Source organism: Zingiber officinale, chromosome 7A, assembly GCF_018446385.1.
Source record: "Zingiber officinale cultivar Zhangliang chromosome 7A, Zo_v1.1, whole genome shotgun sequence".
NCBI classification, from domain to species: Eukaryota; Viridiplantae; Streptophyta; class Magnoliopsida; order Zingiberales; family Zingiberaceae; genus Zingiber; species Zingiber officinale.
Window position 1 is genome coordinate 24,430,065 of NC_055998.1, and position 22,576 is coordinate 24,452,640.

At 37.1% G+C, this 22,576-nt stretch overlaps 1 protein-coding gene across 1 annotated transcript; it reads left to right on the forward strand.

Moving 5' to 3' along the window:
• The first annotated feature begins 16,111 nt into the window (after positions 1–16,111).
• Positions 16,112–21,022, forward strand: LOC121999991 (phosphatidylinositol:ceramide inositolphosphotransferase-like). Its single transcript, XM_042554579.1, has 12 exons — positions 16,112–16,445; positions 16,527–16,616; positions 18,492–18,578; positions 18,689–18,757; positions 19,224–19,304; positions 19,399–19,470; positions 19,676–19,736; positions 19,817–19,919; positions 20,077–20,172; positions 20,244–20,290; positions 20,378–20,502; positions 20,776–21,022. The coding sequence occupies exons 1-12, from the start codon at positions 16,413–16,415 to the stop codon at positions 20,860–20,862; spliced, it is 951 nt and encodes a 316-aa protein (XP_042410513.1). The 5' UTR covers positions 16,112–16,412; the 3' UTR covers positions 20,863–21,022.
• Positions 21,023–22,576: the final 1,554 nt, after the last annotated feature.

A 22,576-nucleotide genomic window follows, 5' to 3' on the forward strand; every position in this document is an offset into this window, starting at 1 on the left:
CTCTTAAGAGCCTCAAGACTCAAGAGTTTGATTGTGCCTTCAAACTTAATTTCATAGCTTAGACAATGTGTTGTGAGTTTTTGAAATTTATATAGTTTTATATAATTTTGAGACAAAATTATTATTGAACTTAGACACAAATTTATTATTAGACTTAGACATATCATATTTACTCAATAATAATATGAATGTGTTCTTGGGACTCCCTCTAAATTTTACTATGTTCAAAATTTTAAAACTTAGATATTATACGATCATCAAAGAATCTTGACTAAAACTCATTAATAACATTGAAACATCAGAAATCAACTCAAACTAGTACTAATGCTCCAATAGGAACCTCCACCATGCTCTTATATCTTAATAACTTAGTGTAATTTTGGCACAAACTCGCTATTAAATTTGTGTCTATCGTATTTACTCAATAACAGTACGAATGTGTTCTTAGGACTTCTCCAACTCAAACCATGTCCATTAAATTCTGGATAACATACGATCATTAGTGAGTTTTTTTTATTGATGGTTATATAGACTCCAAAATTTGGAATTTTGGGCATTGTGTGACTTAAGAGACTCTTAGGAGTGCGTTAGTGTTAGTTTAAGTTGATTTTGATGTGACTAAGGCCAAACCTCACCGATAACTATATAATGACATCATTTTAAATTTTTGGACATGGTTAGAGTCAAAAAGTCTCATGAATATATTGGTGATGTTGTTGAATGAATATGTATGTCTAAATTCAACAATGAGTTTGTGCCAATTTTATTCAAAGCTATATAATTTTTAGAAACTCTCAATTCTTTATCTAAGGTGTGAAGCCAAGATTGGAGGGTCTGGTGAAACTTAGGAGATTACTAGGAGTGGATTGGATCTAGTTTCAGTTGATCAATAGATTTTAGTTAAAACTCATTGATAATCATATATTATCTAGATTTTAAAATTCTAAGTATGATTAGTGTCAAGTGAGTCCCAAAAACATATTTAATATTGTTGTTGTGTGAATATGATATGCTTAAGTCCAACAGTGAGTTTGCCAAATTTATTCAAAATTGTGTAAATTTTAAAAACTCAAAAGGTTGGAGGATATGGTGAGACTCAAGAAGCTATTAGGAGTGTATTGGTCCTGGTTTGGGTTGATTTGGATATAACCAACGCTATTAGTGAGTTTTGATCAAAACTCACTAATATTTGTACCATGTCTATATTTTAAAATTTTGGATATAGTCAAAGTTAGGAGAGTCTCATGAACACATTGATATTATTATTGAGTGAATATGATATGCATAAGTCCAATAGTAAGTTTGTACTAAAATAACATACAATTATCTAAATTTTAAAAAATCTACAACATGTTATATTTGAGGGCATGATGAGACTCGAGAGTCTCCTAGAAGTGTATTGGTCTAAGTTTGGATTGATTTTGATGTGGCTAAAGTCATTAGTGAGTTTTGATCAAAGATCAAAACACACTCACTGATGGTTGTATAACGTCTAGATTTTAAAATTTTGATAGTGGTCAGAGTCATGAGAGTCTCAAGAATATAGTGTTGTTGTTGAGTAATTATAATGTCTAAATTAACTGTGAGTTTGTGCAAAATTTATTCAAAGTTGTATGAATTTTAAAAACTTATAATAACCTATTTAACGTGTGAAATTAAAGTTGGAGGGCATAATAAGACTCAGAAGGCTACTGGGAATGTATTGGTCTTATTCCCTTGAGGCGGTGCGGTGGTTGAAACATGAGATGTTACCACATGAGGTATTTATTAGTTAGAGTCCTAGAGCCAATCATTTGATGATTGTTATATGGACTCATTGTATCATATTGTTATATATAAAGACATTTGGTTTTGGTTATTATGCTTACTTGTATTGTTACCAAATAAACTAAGTATAATAGCGTCCTTGAGTAGAGAGTTCTTACCTATATCAATCGGTTAGTTGAACCGATAGTGAGATGATATAGGGAACACTACTCTTAATCATTCCTAGTCGAGTATTAACATTCAGGGACAATGTTAATGCGACGAGACTAGCATGTAGGTCAACTCGATGACTTGATCTCACAAGTCATGGATATAGAAATATCAAGTTGACACATGGATATGCATTGGAGAATGTATACTGAATGACCCGCCATGAGAAAGTATCATGGATCGTTATATGAGTGTCATATACTTTCTCATGTGGCTATTAGTATGACTACTAGTCCTTGGACCTTAAGTCACCATGGATCCCTACATAAGGAGTTACGTACTTTGGCTTCGTCAAACGTCACCCTTAACTGGGTGGACTATAAAGGCGATTACTAGGTATGTAACGAATTATGCAGAGAGATGTGAGTGATGTAGATGGGATCTATCCCTCCTATATGACGAGAGCGACATCAATATTCTTGATAGAGTGAGACCACGAAGTGCATGGTCATGTCCAAATTAGTCAATATGAGATATTGAGCTCATTTGATTGAGTGAGTCTACTTGGAGTTCAAGATTTAGATTGATTAGAGGATGACACGGTCTATGCCTCATATTGATCAATCTAGATGTCTAGGATAGAAGGACAATGTCATATTTTGTGAGGAGTCACAATTAGTAGTCACAAGGTGATGTTGGATCTCAACATTCTTGTAACTTGGGTAGTAATGATGTGTTGCTAGATACCGCTCATTACTTATGCTTCTAAATGAGTTTAGAAGCATTGCCAACGTTACAAGAACCTATAGGGTCACACACAAAGGACAATTAGATGGAGATTAGGTTCATATGATGAACCAAGAGGATTAGATTCATGTGATAAATCAAATTGGATTAAGAGTAATCCTAATTGAACTAATTGAGTTGGACTCAATTTGATTCATGTGTTCAATGAGTCTAATTTAGATTATGACTCATTGAATCAATTTAATTAAATGAATTAGATCCATTATATTAAATTGGCTTGAATTAAATGGTTGGACTTGATCAACCATGAGAGTTATAATGTCAAGTTTGACTTGTCTTAAGAGGAAGAGGAAAAGTCAAGTTTGACTTGACTATATGCCACCTCATTTGTGAGTTGGCATTAAGTGGCCAATAATGGTGTTACACATCATTAAGTTTTGCACATGTGTATGTCACCTCATGGAGGTTACAAATCTCCTCTTTAATGGCCACATTAAATGAGAAAGGAGGTTACACTCCTTAATGTGGGCGACTACTTATTGTGGATGAAAATTTGATTTTCATTCAAGGCATTCATTCCTCCTTTTTCTTCTCTTCTTGCTCTCCCTCTCCTCCTCCTTGGCCGAACCATCTAAGGTGTTAGCACACCTTTGTTTGGTCTTCTCCACCTAGTTTGTTCGTGTGGATACTTCTAGAGGATCGTACACTTGACGATCTCGAGATCCGGCGAACCGTTGGACGAGCGGGATTGCGAAGGGCATCGCATCGAGGGTAAATTCCTTCTCCTAGTGTAGATCTAGGCTTTAGTAAACTCGTACATGAAATTTTGTTTTATAAACTTCGCACGGATCAGGTGGCATGGGAGATTCGGGGTTTCCGCAACGCAAAAAAGAGGTTTTTTCGGCCCGAAAAATCCAACAGTGGTATCAGAGCCACGTGCGAAGTCTTGTACGAGTTTAATTTGTATTTTTTAGAAAAATATTAGTTCTGTAACTTTCTGTAATTTTATGATTTTTATGGGTATTTTTCTCATAGAAGCGAAGCACAAGTGTTTCGACACTTTTAGGCTTCGACTACCAAGAAGATTTTTCCGAAACGACAAGTTTTCACCCCAAAACGTTTTGGGACAGCGGGCTAAGGCGCTGTAGGATCGCTAAGGAACACTCGCGATGGTTATATCGTGGGTAGGGGTACTGTCCCTGGCCCTGCAAGAGGATTCGTTCTGCGATTGCGCCCGAAAACCCGCTAAACAGGACCGCCGAGAATTTTACTCATAAAAATTATAGTAAAAATTATAGAAAATACATAATTTAGAATTATGTATTATTTTGTGATAGTCATGGCCCAAAAGACCCAAATTGGATTTGAAATTTGTGTTGTAATTCATATTACGGCCTGCGCGCCGTCATTTGTGTTGTGTGTACTGTATACTTGATACGCGACCTGCGCGTCGTGCCTTTCTCCATTTATTCTTGTTGTAAATTAGTTTAGACTCGAATGTAACTCGAGTTTCGAAATTATAATGTACAAAATTGGAGCCGTGGAAGGTCCACTCAAGACAGAGTTACGAGGAGGGCACGAGCAACACAAGATGGTCAAAGGGAGGAGCTTGAGAAACTGTTGACCCTAGGTTGACCATCTGATCTTCTCATTGGCTTGAGAAGATTGTAGTAGGGTCATGACTAATCACAAATAGTATAATTAATTGTTTGTGTGTGTGTATTTGATGCATGCTAGTAAAGTAGTTAATTAGCGCCTTAACGATTAGATTAGATCTAAATCGTGTACAAGATGCACCCTACGATTAGATTAGATCTCAATCGCGTCAACTCTAAAATGTCTACCATGCCGTGATACCTATCACTATCTCGATCACATGTGTTATTGAATCTGCCAAAACAGAGCAACACATATTATCTTGGTAGGGTACAGAGGGACAATCTTGGTCCCGCCTATCAACGCATGGGTGAGTAGAGACTCAATTTGATTGAGTACAACTAGTTAAATCGAGTTTAACTGTAGGCATTCTTCTAACGGTTGGAAAGATAGGACATAAATCACATTTATATTAATTCTTGGGCGTATTAGCCAAAGCTAACTCAAGTTTTAATATAACTGTTAGAGTGTATACTGAAAGCCTAAGCTTTTGTAAACATTTATCTTGAATAAAGAATCACATTTGGTCAAATTATCTACATTTATTTGTAGTTGTTCAATTAATTTATATTGTAGATAATATAGTATGTGGTGTCACATACAGAAGATGATGTTATCAGTACCTTATAAATTATAAACAGTAGCTCACGACCAAAATGGAAAAGAACAAACCATTGGAAGGTCGTAGTGTAATTAAGAATTAGTTTATCTTAACTATATAATTACACTAGTACACTTAGAGTGTATTGAGTAGGACCATTAGAGGTCATTTCTTTTATACTGACTTTATAAAGGAACAAAGACCTCAGTTATTATGGAATTGTATGCTCTTAATCCTAATATAATAACAAGCACAAATATTTGATATTTATTTCTTTAATTTATCAATGGGCGAGATTTAGTTCGATAAATCAATAAGTCTGATAAGTTGGGAAATGATATCACTTATAGTGTGTATTGTTGATTATAGAAGGAAACTGTGTCCTAGTGATCTAGGTTGATAATGTCCCTAAGAAGAGCTCATAAGGATTATCATGTTAAACCCTGCAGGTGAACTTAGTCCGACATGACGATAAGGTTGAGTGGTACTAATCTTGGACTAAGATATTAATTAAATGAGTTGTCAGTAACTCACTTAATTAGTGGGCATTCGACATCTTAAACACAGGGAGACTAACACACTCATAATAAGAAGGAGCCCAAAAATATAATTTGGGATTGGTGTGGTAGTTCAATTATAGTTCTCTAGTGAAATGAATTATTATTGATAAAATTAAGTTGTGTGTTCGGGGCGAACACGGGATGCTTAATTTTATCGGGAGACCAAAATCAATTCCTCCTCTCGGTCCCTATCGTAGCCTCTTATTTATAGAGTACTATACCCACCTTCATACCCATGTTGTAGGGGCCGGCCAAGCTAGCTTGTGGATCAAGCTAGGGCCGGCCAAACCATTGGTTCATGGGTGGCCGGCCCTATTAAATTAAAAAAGAATTTTAATTTTAAAATTTTCTTATGTGGAAAATATAATTTATTGGAGAGATTAAAAATTAAAATATCTCTTTTATAAGTTTTTACAAAAGATTAAAGAGAGAGATTAAATCTCTTTCCTTATTTGTAGATTGGAAAGATATCTTATTTTTTCTTCTTTGTAAATTATTCACATGTTGAAAAATTAAAATTATAGAAATTTCTTTTTATCAACCATGAAGGGATTTTAAAGGAAAATTTTATTTTTTTAAATTTTCGAAGACAAAAAAGGAATTTTTAATTGTTGATTGAAAATTGTCTTGTTTGCTCTCCATGAGGTGGTCGGCCATGACATGTTTAATTGGGAAATTTTATTTTATTTTTCTTAATTAATTCATGTCAAGGAAAGTTAAAGAAATTTTATTGTAATTAAATTTTCTTATTTGCCAAAGCTAAGGATTATAAAAGAGGGGGTTTTGGGAGCCTTCAAGGTGAACAACCTCGATTATTTTCTCCCTCTTTTCTTCCTTGGTGTGGCCGGCCTTTTCCTTTTCTCTTCTCTCCATCCTTGTGGCCGAACCTCACATCCTCTTTGGAGATCAAGTGGTGGCCGGATTCTAGTTGGAGAAGAAGGAGAGAAAGCTTGCATCCCTTAGAGCTTGGTTGGTGGAAAAAGATCTTCATCTTTTGGAAGCATTGTACTTGGCCGAAACTTGAAGAAAGGAGAAGAAGGTGCTTTAGTGGTTTCTCATCTCGGAAGATCGTTGCCCATACAACGTCCGAGGTTAGAAGAGGAATACGATAGAAGATCTAGAGGTTTTTGCTTGCAAAAGAAAAGGTATACTAGTATTTAATTTCCGCATCATACTAGTTTTATTTCTTTGTAAAAATACCAAATACAAGAGGCATGCGATTCTAGTATTTCGAATTTATTTTCGATGTGGTGTTCTTTTGTTTTTTCTTTTCCTTGTGATTTGATTGTTCTTTTCGGTTGACCTAAAGTTATTTAAGGAAATTAAATATTAGATTTCCTTAAAAAGTTTTGTCTAGGCGGTGGTGGTTGTTCCCATATCCAAGAAGGTCATGTGCCTCGCCATGCAGTCTTGGAAGCCAATTTTGGAAATTAATATTTAATGAAATTAATAACCTAGGTGATTTGGATCGAAAGTGTTAAGTTCCGCAGGAGATCCAAGTCTAAACCTAAAAGAACAAATAAATTAAACTTTGGATCAAACGTGTTAAGTTCCGCAGGCGATCCAAGTTTAATTTAAAAGAACACATGGTAGCTAGGAAAAGATTCAGACCTTTGTACAAAATTTTTGTACAGTGTAACCATTAGGTTTTCCGAGTAGCAACCAACAATAACTGCGGATAATGATCCTATAAACAAGAGTTGCATAGAGATGTAATTGGTAAATCGTTACCTACCGATCATACTAAATCTTGGGCGTATTAGCCAAAGCTAACTCAAGGGTTAGTATGATGTGGATCTTGTCCCACATGAATTATAGAATTCAGTGGGAGCATCATTTAATTAAAGGCCTAATTAAATGATTACTAGAATATGATGTTTATTTATTTTCTGCATTTTTCTGTTGTAGATAACCATGACGTCAAACACGAACACCTTCTCTCTGCGTTCTGTCCTTGACAAGGACAAGCTCAACGGAGCAAATTTCCTGGACTGGTACAGGAATCTGAGAATAGTTCTCACCTAGGAACATAAATTGTACGTTTTGGAGCAGCCCATTCCGGAGGCTCCTCCTGCCAATGCCACGCGAGCAGACAAAGATGCTTACAAGAAGCATCAAGATGACACATTAGATGTATCATGTCTAATGCTCGCGACCATGAACTCTGAGCTTCAGAAGCAACATGAGTTAATGGGTGCTTATGATATGGTTGAACATCTTCGTTAACTATATCAAGGACAAGCGTGGCACGAGAGATTTGATATCTCAAGGGCACTATTTCAGTGCAAGATGTCAGATGGGGCTCCCATAGGTCCATATGTACTCAAGATGATTGGGTACATAGAAAACCTACAGAGGTTGGGGTTCCCACTGGGCCAAGAGCTAGTCACTAACCTGATCTTGCAATTTTTGCCGGATAGCTATAGTCAATTCGTTCTAAACTATAACATGAACGAAATTGACAAGCCACTGTCCGAGCTGCTTAGCATGTTAAAAACTGCTGAGCTGAACCTTAAAATGTTAAGCCCCACTCTGTTCTGATGGTTCAGACACACAAGGGCAAGGGCAAGCCCAAAGGCAAAGGAAAGTCCCAAGCCAAGGGCAAAGGCAAGACATTGAAGCCTAAAGGAGGGGTCGCCAAGGATGCTACCTGCTTCCACTGCGGTCAGACCAGACACTGGAAGAGGAACTGCAAGGTGTACCTAGAAGATCTTAAGAAGAAGCGAAGTGAGACTTCCACTTCAGGTATATATGTTATAGAAGTCAATCTATTTATTTCTTCATCATGGGTATTAGATACCAGATGTGCTTCTCACATTTGTACTAATGTGCAGGCGCTAAGAAATAGTAAGGCATTGACGAAGGGCGAGGTGGATCTACGCGTAGGCAATGGAGCACGGGTTGCTGCTGTTGCTGTAGGGACTTATTTTCTATCTCTGCCCTCTAGACTTGTATTAGAATTAGATGAATGTTGTTATGTGCCTGCTATAACTAAGAACATAATTTCAGTTTCTTGTTTGGACAAGAAAGGTTTCTCTTTTATAATAAAGGACAAATGTTGTTATGTTTATTTAAAAGATATGTTCTATTGTAGTGCACCTCTGATGAATGGACTCTATATTCTAGACCTTGAAAGCCCTATCTATAACATAAATACCAAGAGGTTCAAGTCAAATGACATGAATCAAACCTATCTTTGGCACTGTCGCTTAGGTCATATAAATGACAAGTGCTTATCCCAGCTTCATAAGGATGGTTTGCTGGATTCATTTGATTTTGAATCTTATGAGACGTGCGAGTCATGCCTACTAGGCAAGATGACCAAGACTCCCTTTAGTGGGCACAGCGAAAGAGCGACTGATTTGTTAGGACTTATACATAGTGATGTATGTGGCCCTTTCAATGTCGCTGCTAGAGACGGTTATAGGTACTTCATTACATTTACTGATGACTTTAGTAGATATGATTATGTGTACTTGATGACACATAAGTTAGAATCCTTTGAAAAGTTCAAAGAATTCAAGAATGAAGTACAGAACCAGCTTGGCAAGAGTATTAAGATACTTCGATCAGATCGAGGTGGAGAATACCTTAGCCATGAGTTTCGTGACTATCTAGCTGAGTGTGGGATTCTATCCCAACTCACTCCTTCTGAAACACCACAGTGGAATGATGTATCCGAAAGGAGGAACTGTACTCTATTAGATATGGTGCGGTCTATGATGAGTCACACAGATCTTCCTACATTTCTTTGTGGCTATGCTCTAGACACGACAGCTTTTATACTCAACCGAGTTCATCCAAGGCCGTGATAAAGACACCATATAGGATATGGACTGAGAGAGATGCCCAGGTATCTTTTCTGAGGATTTGGGGTTGTGAGGCTTACGTTCAACGTCAAGTCTCAGATAAAATTAGGATCCAAATCCGACAAGTGCTACTTTATTGGATATCCCAAGGAAATTAAGGGATATTACTTCTACATTCCCAGTCAGTACAAGGTAGTTGTGGCAAAGACTAGGGTCTTTCTAGAAAGGGATTTTGTTTCTAGAAAGACTAGTGAGAGTACGTTCGATCTTGAAGAAGTTCAAGATACGAACCATAGCATTGAAGCCTCGATGGAAGTTGAACTGGAACCACAAAGTGTTGTGGATGATGTTGTTCCACAAGGAGTTGAGGAACAACAACCAGTTCAAGTAGACATACCTCTTCGCAGGTCTGATAGGGTACGTCGTCAGCCTGAGAGATACTCTTTTCTCTTGTCTGACCATGATGACGTTGTGCTCATAGAGGATGAGCCTACCACCTATCAGGAAGCTGTGATGAGACCAGATTTCGAGAAATGGTTAGAGGCCATGAGATCCGAGATGGAATCCATGTACACCAACCAAGTATGGACTTTGGTTGATCCACCTGAAGAGGTAAAACCCATTGGGTGTAAGTGAGTCTTTAAGAGAAAGACTGACATGGATGGATTTATCTATAAGGGTCGCTTGATAGCTAAAGATTTCAAGCAGATTCATGGTATTGACTATGATGAAACATTTTCTCCAGTAGCGATGTTAAGTCCATTCGGATCATGCTTGCTATTGCAGCATACCATGACTATGAGATATGACAGATGGATGTTAAAACCACGTTTCTGAATGGAAACCTGCTCAAGGATGTGTACATGACACAACCTGAGGGTTTTGTAGATCCACAATATACTAGTAGAGTATGCAAGCTGCATAGGTCCATTTATGGACTAAAGCAAGCTTCTCGGAGCTGAAATCTTCGATTCGATGATGCAATCAAACAGTTTGGTTTCATCAAGAATGAAGATGAACCTTGTGTCTATAAGAAGGTTGTAGGGGACATAGTTGTCTTCCTCATATTGTATGTAGATGGCATACTGTTCATTGGGAAAGACATCCCTTTGCTACAGTCTGTCAAGACTTGGCTAGGGACATGTTTCTCAATGAATAACTTAGGCGAAACATCCCGCATTCTAGGGATACAGATCTATAGAGATAGATCTAAGAGATTGCTTGGTCTAAGTCAGAGTACATATATTGACAAGGTACTCCTTCGGTTTGCCATGCAGAACTCCAAGAAGGAATTTCTGCCGATGTCACATGGCGTGAGTCTTTCGAAGACTCAAGGTCCCTCTTCTAGAGAGGAGAGAGACCGCATGGATCAGATCCCTTATGCCTCAGCTATAGGATCTATCATGTACGCCATGCTATGTACTCGTCATGATGTCTCGTATGCTTTGAGCATGACGAGCAGATACAGTCAGATCCAGGTGAAAGTCACTGGATAGCTGTCAAGAATATTCTTAAGTACTTAAAAAGGACTAAAGAATATTTCTTGATATATGGGGGCGATGATGAGCTAGCTGTAAAGGGTTACAGTGATGCTAGCTTCCAGACCGACCAGGATGATTATCGATTGCAGTCTGGGTTCGTGTTTTGCATTAATGGTGGTGCTGTGAGCTGGAAGAGATCAAAGCAGGACACAGTAGCTGATTCTACGACAGAGGCCGAGTACATTGCTGCATCAGAGGTAGCAAAGGAGGTAGTTTGGATCCGCAAGTTCATCACTGAACTTCGGGTGGTTCCTAGTATCGCTGACCCTATTGAGCTCTATTGTGACAACAATGGAGCTATAGCACAGGCTAAGGAACCTCGTTCACACCAGCGGACCAAACACATACTACGGCGCTTCCATCTCATTCGAGAGATTATCGAGAGAGGAGATGTGAAGATTTGCAGAGTACTCACAGAGGCTAACATCGCAGATCCCTTGACCAAGGCTTTGGCACAGAGGAAGCATGATGGTCACACTAGGTCATTGGGGCTTAGAGCCTACACTGATTGGCACTAGTGCTAGTGGGAGATTGTTAGTTAGAGCCCTAGAGCCAATCATTTGATGATTGTTATATGGACTCATTGTATCATATTGTTATATATAAAGGCATTTGGTTTTTGGTTATTATGCTTACTTGTATTCTTACCAAATAAACTAAGTATAATAGCGTCCTTGAGTAGAGGGTTCTTACCTATATCAATCGGTTAGTTGAACCGATAGTGAGATGATATAGGGAACACTACTCTTAATTATTCCTAGTTGAGTATTAACATTCAGGGACAATGTTAATGCGACGAGACTAGCATGTAGGTCAACTCGATGACTTGATCTCACAAGTCATGGATATAGAGATATCAAGTTGACACATGGGTATGCATTAGAGAATGTATACTGAATGATCCGCCATGAGAAAGTATCATGGATCGTTATATGAGTGTCATATACTTTCTCATGTGGCTATTAGTATGACTACTAGTCCTTGAACCTGAAGTCACCATGGATCCCTACATAAGGAGTTACGTACTTTGGCTTCGTCAAACGTCACCCGTAACTGGGTGGACTATAAAGGCAATTACTAGGTATGTAACGAATTATGCAGAGGTATGTGAGTGATGTAGATGAGATCTATCCCTCCTATATGACGGGAGCGATATCGATATTCTTGATAGAGCGAGACCACGAAGTGCATGGCCATGCCCAAATGAGTCAATATGAGATATTGAGCTCATTTGATTGAGTGAGTCTACTTGGAGTTCAAGATTTAGATTGATTAGAGGATGACACGGTCTATGCCTCATATTGATCAATCTAGATGTCTAGGATAGAAGGACAATGTCATATTTTGAGAGGAGTCACAATTAGTAGTCACAAGGTGATGTTGGATCTCAACATTCTTGTAACTTGGGTAGTAATGATGTGTTGCTAGATACCGCTCATTACTTATGCTTCTAAATGGGTTTAGAAGCATTGCCAATGTTACAAGAACCTATAGGGTCACACACAAAGGACAATTAGATGGAGATTAGGTTCATATGATGAACCAAGAGGATTAGATTCATGTGATAAATCAAATTGGATTAAGAGTAATCCTAATTGAACTAATTGAGTTGGACTCAATTTGATTCATGTGTTCAATGAGTCTAATTTAGATTATGACTCATTGAATCAATTTAATTAAATGAATTAGATCCATTATATTAAATTGGCTTGAATTAAATGGTTGGACTTGATCAACTATGAGAGTTATAATGTCAAGTTTGACTTGTCTTAAGAGGAAGAGGAAAAGTCAAGTTTGACTTGACTATATGCCACCTCATTTGTGAGTTGGCATTAAGTGGCCAATAATGGTGTTACACATCATTAAGTTTTGCACATGTGTATGTCACCTCATGGAGGTTACAAATCTCCTCTTTAATGGCCACATTAAATGAGAAAGGAGGTTACACTCCTTAATGTGGGCGACTACTTATTGTGGATGAAAATTTGATTTTCATTCAAGGCATTCATTCCTCCTTTTTCTTCTCTTCTTGCTCTCCCTCTCCTCCTCCTTGGCCGAACCATCTAAGGTGCTAGCACACCTTTGTTTGGTCTTCTCCACCTAGTTTGTTCGTGTGGATACTTCTAGAGGATCGTACACTTGACGATCTCGAGATCCGACGAACCGTTGGACGAGCGGGATTGCGAAGGGCATCGCATCGAGCGTAAATTCCTTCTCCTAGTGTAGATCTAGGCTTTAGTAAACTCGTACATGAAATTTTGTTTTATAAACTTCACACGGATCAGGTGGCATGGGAGATTCGGAGTTTCCGCAACGCGAAAAAGCGATTTTTGCGGCCCGAAAAATCCAACAATATTGGGGTTGAAACTCAGCGTGTCCGAGCATGCCTTCCCCCATGCCTTGGCCACTTGCACTGATGGCTAGTAGCTACCCTTAGGGATGGGTTGACGAGGGTGCTGGGGGTGAGCAAATCACCTTTTGCCACAAGAATTAATTCAGATGTGATTAAGGTCATTAATGAGTTTTGGTCAAAACTCACTTATGGTCGTATAATGTCTAGATTTTGAAAAGTTAAGCATAGTTAGGCATAAACCCAGTTGCAATTGTCTTCACAATAAAAAAAACCTCCCTATTATTCTCAAACCTCACTATTAATTAATTACTGACTCCACTCACATTATTAATTTTGAGAGAAAAATCTATTTGAATTTTTGGTTCAAGCCTTTTTTATTCAACTTTTGGGTATGACAAACCTATCCAAAAATCTTGCATTGGACGGTGTGTTTGATTTAAGTTATCATTCATAATCTTAGTTATGAGGAATAAAATATAACCTAATATTGTTTGGTTCCATCTTAAATAATATAATAAAACTTATTTGGTTTTATTATATTACCCTTGGTAAAACAAAACTTATTTAAACCTAATATTTTTAATTTACTGTGTTTTTTTACTATGTCGATCGCTAATTTTTTTATTTATTGTACTGATTCTCTCCCTCACCCACGTGCTCTCACCACTGTTGTCAGTCGGTGGCATTGACCTATGCCACTGACCAACGCCTTCCCATTGCTAATAGTACGCAAGCCGCCACTCCCCATCCGTAGTAGGTGTCGTCGGAGAGTAAAAGAGGAGAATCGGCGCTGCTACTAGCCACCGTCGCCATTGCCCGATGCCTTTTTATCGCCAACAGTCCCCATGCGGAATAAGCCATCCCATTCGTCCGCCCCTCCCCCGTCGCCTATCCACCTCAACGCGTAGAACCGCAAGGATAATTTTAGAACAATTATGTTGTTAACTCATGAATCTAGAATAACCTTAGGCCTCTAAGGTAATCAGATTCTCCCTTTTACTGATGTTTTAGTGATGTGAGGGGCATCCTTCATTAGTTGAAATCGATCATTACCTAAATCAAATATGATTATCAACAATAACCTTTGAAAGATAACCAACATTATTGATGATAATTTTAAACCAAACACATTCTTATAATCATATAACCAAGGTTCTATAATCTTGATTATGTGAATAATTGGTAATCACATAACTAAAGCTATAGGGAATAAAACATAAGGTAATATTATTTGGTTCAATTATAGATAATATAATACAAACGTGTTTATTTTGATATTTTAATGTATAATATAATTTAATATTTACTGTAATACTCTTTCTTCAATATGAGATATTTTATAAATAAATCAATTTGATATGTAATTAATTTTTAAAATAAAATAAAATAAATTAATAATATTAATATTTAATAATATAAATAAATAAAATTAGATAATATTTTCTTATTTTTTTTATAATATGTTTAAATAATTTACTAAAGTTAATACTAAAGTTAATACTAAAGTTTTACTTATACTTTGTTTTAATTTAATAACCTTTTAATTAAAATAGTAACTACCCACTGCCTACTCGCCCATCGCTAACCTCTCGTCGATCGCTGTCAATCGCCCGTCGCAGGCGATTTGCTGTCATCTTAGGTGACTCCTGCTACTACCCATCGACTACCGCTGGCCGTTCGTTACCGTCGTTCGACGATCTACTGCCACCTCTAGCGATGCTTGTTGTCGCCCGTCGACTATTGCTGTCGTCCATAGCCACTTCCGTTCTATGGTTAGATCACTTCGAGGATAATTTTGAATTTTTTTTAAACTTCGGATTCGAGAAAAATCAATGCAGCCCGAGGTATTCTAATTTCAGATTGGGTGCCTTAATTGATGACATGTGTTGACGTTTCAAAATTAAGAAAACTTCGAAATAAAAAAAAACTTTTGGAACTGAATGCCCTAATTGTTGACGTATCACGAATAACCATAAGTAGATAATTAAAGTTATCCGCAATAACCCTAAATCAAACAGACTCTAGAGTTAAAGAGGTTTCAAAAATTAATGTTATTATTGGAAGAAAAAAATAGTAATGTTCACTCAAACATCCCCAAACATCCCAATATTGCCGACTCCTAGATGAGATAAATGAATAACAAGGAGTATTTTATTTGAATACAGCGGTGCATTGCAGCGGAGGTTAGAAAAAAATGGTGTTATTATTATTGAGTAATATGATGTTTTAAAAATATTTAACTTTTTGCACCACCTGAGAAAGAATGCATAATTAATTTTCAACAATTTTAACTGTACTTAATGCTCGGTGGGTCGGATAAGTGCGTACGTAGAGGAAAAATATATAATTTTTTGGAAGAACATGCATAATTTGATAAATATTAAAATATGATTTGTGGTGTGAATATTAATAAAAGTAAGTATGGGATTTAGGGTTTAGGGCTTAAATTACTCGTTTATAAAATTCTGATCGCGCAGTGGCTCGCCGGCCCGGTTCAGATGCGAACCACGAGGCGCCGCGGATCCGTCAAATCTAAAAAAAAAGTCGTTTGTTTTTCTCCTCCTTCTGCACTTTCTGCAATTTGTAGTTTACCGCCTCGAGTTCCATTATTTAACTTCCCATAGACGTGCCACATCTAAGTTTAGTCGCTTATGTTTAGAGGAGGGTTCTTCTCCGCAAGTCAAAACTATAAGCTGGGCATTTTTGTCACGTTAATCCGAAATTTTAGGATGATGTCTTAGAATTTGATCCCTAAAATAGGGTAAGAAATAACAATCAATTACAAAAAAATAATTTCAGATTGCTTTCCTTATCAGAAATTTTAGGAGCTTTTGCGCAAGTGTTGAACTGATAAATTTAAGCAAATTTAGGAGGCAAAGTGAAAATGTCTTCTGTTTATATTTATTTAACTTTTATTTAATGGTGAACCACGAGAATCGAGGTTCTTCCTCTCCAGACGCTCAGCCCTGCCTTCGCCGCTTGCTTCATCGTCGCCAACGACGTACGCCGGATTCGCGTCGTCGCCGTCGAGGTGTTTAACCGTCGTTAATTTGGACGATCTGCTATTGGAGGAGGCAGACATTTTCTTGGGTGATCCGTCAAAGAGATTGATCGGGGATTGGATTTAACGGCGAGGGGACGGTGGAGGAGGAAGGCGAAGCGATGTGCAGGATTGCAGTGGATGGATGATAGACTGGCAATGCGTGACCTTGCTTGCGTTCGGTAGTCATGACGATCAACGTTGCCCGAGAGGGTTCCAAGGTTCTTTTGCGACCCCTCGGTTTTTCTGGTCTGTCTGTTTTTTATGGCGGAGCGATTAGTTGGTTGTGGTGATACTTGCAGCTATGGAGGAGGGTGTCAATGGAGACGTCAATGGAGCTTCAGCTTCTTGCGGAAAAGTGGAGGCTTCTGCTCGCTGGGATCGTGTTTCAGGTACGAACACCGATATCTGATCACTGGAGCTTTTTTTGTGGATTAGAAATTTAGCAACTATTCTTCATTGTAACAGAAGAATCGATCCGTTATATCATTATTACCGTTTTTTTTTTGCCCTGTTATCATAATCTAGAAAAAGGAAATGTAAGATCACAATTACAATTTGCCAGTGGAGCTTCACATTTTGACAATGATGGCTCTTATTGGGGACACAAGATCCACACATTAAGAGCAACGAAGAAGAATCAATGTGGTGCTTGCACATCAAATGTGAAAATTAAAAATGAAAAAGAAAGACATGAATTTAACATGGTCCAGAGGAAGGCCTAACTTAACTGTCAATGGAGAAGGAAATTCAAATTTCAAGAGAGACATGAAGAACTGTCATCCTTTTGTTCTTCCTCCAAATGTGGGGCCAACTAAAATAATATTTGGAATTGTGCTTATCTCCAACTAAAATAAAAGAACCTTCCATTTTCTCTCTAACTCTTCCAAAGACCAATCTTATCTAGCCCTTAAGAAATTCAAATAAACATAAAAAATTGCGCTCATGTAAACAATGATTGTATGCATTTGGAATGTGACCTTTCGGACATTGCAAAATACACCTCTACAACTGATGAACATCTCTTCCTCATCCAACAGCCTTATTGGACTCTCTGATATGACAATGATCATATTGTTTCTCAAACTTGGCAAAGTGCAAAATACTTGTGTGATCAAATATTTTAGTGAATCCTTTATCATTCCAAAGGAATGCTCTTGCTGGCATCCAGTGACTTTGATATCTCTTGTTGGCATACAAGATTCACACCTTAAGCACATTAGTGAATTAAAACATTGTTTGCACAATCAAACGCAACAGAGGCAAAGGAGGGAAAACACTGAATTTAATATGGTTTAGCCTAAGATCATGGTCTACACTCACAGAAAATGCAGGAGAAACTTAATTTCAAGAGATGCGAAGACTCTCTAGCTACTTCCATCCTTCCATGCTATCCGCATGTTTGACCACTTGAAATACAAACTCACACGATTCCTTTTTTATGTATATACTCCATGGAGTGCAACTTGTAGAACTCGCAAGCACCTAATATATGAGTCCACAAGGCACCATAGATCTTCATACCTTATATCTATTTAGTGAGAAATAGGGAGACTACATTCATTCATTAGTATGTGTTTGTCTGTCCATGCAATGACTGGATATTCATAATGATTTGTTTAGGTAAATGCTATCTTAATTATAATGGTTTGCACGTGGCCTATGGGTCACTACACAACCCTTGAGAGAATCTCAGTGATTGACATTTCCAATAATATGGATTATTTGCTCTATGCATTCATAACAGAGATTTCATCTGTCTCTTGCTTCTCTTCTTTCAGTTTATTTTTGAAGATTCATTTTATGGATTGCAGGGTGCTGTGATTTGTTATCTTTTACATTTTGAGTGCTTATTTTCAGCTATAAACTGTAGATAAGATCTAAATGTATTTCAATTTTAGAATTGCTTTTATCAAATCTATGTTAATTAGGCAATATAATTTCTGGGCACAAGATCTTGTTAAACATAAAAATGTAGTGTTTCTTTTGATTTTTTTATTAATATTCATGGAATTTGACATGACCGTATTTGAGCTTTCTTCTTGCTTGTCTGTGAAGGGTATGAATGTTTTTTTTTAATTATGATAAAAGTACAAATTAAAGTTCCTATCCTCACCATAGCTACTTTGATATAGGTTACTTGAGTAAATCCTAAATTCATGGGTGCATTCATTGTTTATGCTATGCATTGTTAGCTTGTCAAAAAAAAATCCACTCATCTAATCTTTGATTGAATAGATCCTCACGTCATATTTTGTCTTTTTCAGTATTTGCATGGTTTGGCTGCTCGAGGAGTTCACTATCTACATCGACCTGGGCCAATCTTACAGGATTTTGGGTATATGATACTTCCGGTGAGTGTACTAGTTCATTTTTCTGTCTTGTTAATTATGGTCAAAGTTCCTTACAATACAAACTTATTTACTCTAGAAATTGATGGATTGATTTTACACTCTATTCTTAGGAGCTTGGGAAGGAAAGAGGTTATGTGAGTGAGAGCCTGTTCACCTTCATCTTTCTGTCTTTCTTTCTGGTTTGTTTATTTCCCTGATGTATTTTTTATTTCACTTTGCTCTGAAGCTTCTGATAGCTTGCATCTGTTTATGATTACCTGATGATAACTGGATATGTTTCAAGCACAAGTTTAATTTAGCATAACTATTTGAGCTTTTCATTTGGATACTTCTTATTGTTGTTTTTTACCTGCTGAAAGTTACTTCATTGAGTTGCCTTTAAATTGCAATTGTTTCATGCTTGAATCGTCTGAATCTCTTAGGCTCTTTCATTCCTCGTTCTTTGTATTTCTGCAAGATTTGCTGTTAATCAATGCTCAACTTGTTTTATGACACATGGCCTAGTGGATTTTTTTTTTTACTTATTTTTTTTCTTCTGGATTTCCAGGCTACTGCAATGTACTTCAGTATCCTGGGTATTCATTTCTTCTGTTTATTTCTGCAGGCATTATATCTGATTTGATGCGTGATTTTCTTTTGCTGCAGTGGACATTTCATCCCTTTGTCTATCACAGCAAACGCTTCTACACTGTCTTGCTCTGGCGTAGAGTTTTGGCATTTTTAGTTGTAGGTTCTGTCATCAATATGCTCATTCCTACTTATTCTTTGCCAACTAACTTTCTTGGTCATTTGTCCTTAATGTGAAGCATGTTTGATTCAGGGATCACAAGTACTCAGGATCCTTACTTTCTATTCTACACAGCTTCCCGGACCTAATTATCACTGTCGTGAGGTATTTATCATTATTAAATGCTGATAGTTCCTTATAGGATTAAAGTGCCTAGATGACAACCAATTGCAAGAGTCTGTGCCATTGCAACATATAAATTGAAATGAATTTGAATAACCTTCACTTATTTTCCAGATAAAAATGAGTGTACTTTTGGATTTTAGAGAATGAAACAATCATAGATTGACATATTTTACTTCTCATGCAGGGATCAGAGCTTGCTAGACTACCACCACCGCAAAGTATTTCTGAAGTGCTCCTGTTAAACTGTATACAATTCTTCTTATAAGAATCAACCTTGTTGTCTACTTGGTTTTTTGTTCCTTTACCTAGTTTTTTTCCCTTTTAGTTCCACAAGGGATGATATACGGGTGTGGCGATCTTATATTCTCGTCCCATATGATATTTACATTGGTCTTTGTACTCACGTACCAGAAGTATGGTTCTAAAAGGTAAACTTTTTTTTATTTGTTATAAACACAACTATGCCACTTCATAGTTCATCGACAATAATTTCTTTGATTAGAGAAACATTAAAAATCCTAAAGTGTGATAAGCAAGCACTCTTTTTGATGCATTTCAAAGTTACATGAATGCAGCTCCTTGCAGGCTCATGAAAATCTTAGCATGGACCCTTGCTGTGGTTCAAAGTCTACTCATTGTAGCTTCGCGCAAACATTACACAGTTGATGTTGTTGTTGCGTGGTTAGTGATTCGCCAACAATCTCACTTTCTTCTATCGTTTGACGTGTTTTAACCGGTTATGGTGGCTGCAGGTATTCTGTGAATTTGGTAGTATTTTTTGTCAACAAAAAGCTACCAGGTAAGAACCCTTTTCTTGACCTACCATGTTTTTGAGACCCTCATAGTGTTAATAAACACCAGAAATTGTTCGCTGCTTTTCGTACAGAAATGCCAGATCGTTCTAGTTTGTCTCTGCCGCTGATTCAATCGAGCACAAAGGAAAAGGATGGTCGATCTAAAGAAGAGCTTCTCAAATTATTGAATGGCAATTCTGCAGATACTGCTGACAGGGTACGCTGCTTCATATCTCCAAACACTGTTTCTTATAACATGTTGCAAAATCAACAGTTTAATCAACAAATGCATCAAGTTTGATAGATGATTTAAATCTTTTGTTTACAAGCATCCTTTTGGGAAATTTAACTGACAACTGATGAATTTTCCTTCTATTTGCTAATGAACTTGGTCAAACTATACCGATTGCTTACATGCTGCAATTATACATAACTTTCCCTGATTTGATTTCTGTTCTGAACATTTTTTTTTTTGCCACTTCCCAAACAGAGGCAAAGAAGTCAATCAAATGGGAAGCATTTGGAAAATGGGAATCATATCCTTTCTGAGGCAATGATGAATGGTGCCAAGGTATGATGAGTCAACGCCATTGGTTTAGGGAGCAATTGCTATTTAATCGTTGCTTTAACCCATAGATCGCTCGTAATTTTATTGACTCGAGTCTGAAATTTGCAACTAACAATTTGCTACTCGTTTTTTTATTGTCTTGAGCATTATTTGTTCATTTTTCTTCCAATTTCCAAAGGTAGTTGATTGATTTATTTTTTTTCTCAGTGTCTTGCATTGGATTTTTTTTTTTTTTTTTAATAAAACTAAAATCTGATACTAGTTCAAACTTGTAAGCTTGCTTAGTGCTTGAATTAAGAGTTGAAAGTTTTTTTTGAAAAAAAACTGAATGGAAAATGTTTCCTAAGAATTTTTTTAAAAGAATTCCAAAAAGAAAAAGTCAATAATTTTGAGCACGACAAGTGAAGAAGGAAAAAAGACTGCATTGGGGAGAGCGACAGGGGAAGCTTCCTTGTAGCGAGTAATATTCAATGATCGGATATGAGAAATTGAAGTAATAATCAAAGGAGATGAGCAGATTTTATTATGGAAATGGCTTGGCATAAAAAAAATAAAAATAAAAAAAATAATAATAATCAGGGAATAAAGCACTCTATTTTCTAAATTTGCTTTGATGATTTTATCTCAAGATTTCAGCAACTTTTTTTTTCAAAAAAAAAAAGAGATAAATTGTGTCTGCATTTTTAAAAAGATTAAATTAATAATCTTTAATCTCTTCTCATAAAATATTACAAATGAACATGGAATGTTTATTTTTTATAAAATAATCATACTAAATTCATAAACAACTCTGTCTCTTCGGCCTTCCCTGATGTGAAAAAATATGATACATAAATCAGACAGGTCTCTAATTTGTCATAGTCGTGAATTTAACTCTTGTTCATTAATATAAGTATCATTTGCTACCAATTCAGTAACGACCTGGAGCCGTTTATCTTCGGTACATTTGTCTGAAAATATTAAAATGCTTTTTTTTTTAAAAAAAAAGCTAAAATCTAAATGCTATAAAATAATTATTGATGCGCCTAAATTTAAAATATACAAATTTCTATTTTTAAAATTGGTTGCACTTTAATGACAATTTAGTGATTTTTTAACGTAAACAATCAAGTTGTATAACTAGACGTCATACCAAATAGGTCAGGGGATGACATCCGCATCCTGACAGAGTTCCTCGGACACGTTTTGCGCTTATATATTCCCAGCAACGGCAGCACGATCTGATCTGAATTAAAGGGAAGAGGATGGAGGGGAAAGGAAGTGCGCCGGCGCCGGCGCCGGTGAACGGCCGAGACAGAGAGGCGGAGTTCCTGAGAGAGGTGGGGTTGGCCACCCTCTTCCTCTCCTCCGCCAGCCTCCTCAGCAGCAGCGCTACTCATCATCGCGAAGAACTGCACCCAGTGTTCGACCAGCTCCCCCTCCTCCTCTTCCTGCTTCTGTTCCTCGTCGGCTGGAGCCTCGTGCTGGCCTCCTTCGTCGCATCTCCGACGGTCCGGAGGGTGGCGATCCGCGTCGCGGCCATCGTCGTCGCTGCCTTCTTCACCAGAAGATGACCGGGAGAGCGACATGGAGAAGTCATTATTACAGCCTCTTCCTGTTTAGATCAATACAAGATTAGTTCCTCTTCTCTTCTGCTTGTTTCTTGGTTATCATGATTCGAGGAATTCATACCAAATTCGCAATATATTCTTAATAATTCACGAAAATGTAAAGCGATTTACTG

What these genes read in the sequence shown, in the direction of transcription:
- LOC121999991 (XM_042554579.1), top strand. Translation starts at nt 16,413, where the DNA reads ATGACGATCAACGTTGCCCGAGAGGGTTCCAAG. An exon ending in GAGTTTTGGCATTTTTAGTT is followed by an intron (nt 19,305 to 19,398) that starts GTAGGTTCTGTC and finishes TGTTTGATTCAG; the next exon opens with GGATCACAAGTACTCAGGAT. An exon ending in GTTGATGTTGTTGTTGCGTG is followed by an intron (nt 20,173 to 20,243) that starts GTTAGTGATTCG and finishes TGGTGGCTGCAG; the next exon opens with GTATTCTGTGAATTTGGTAG.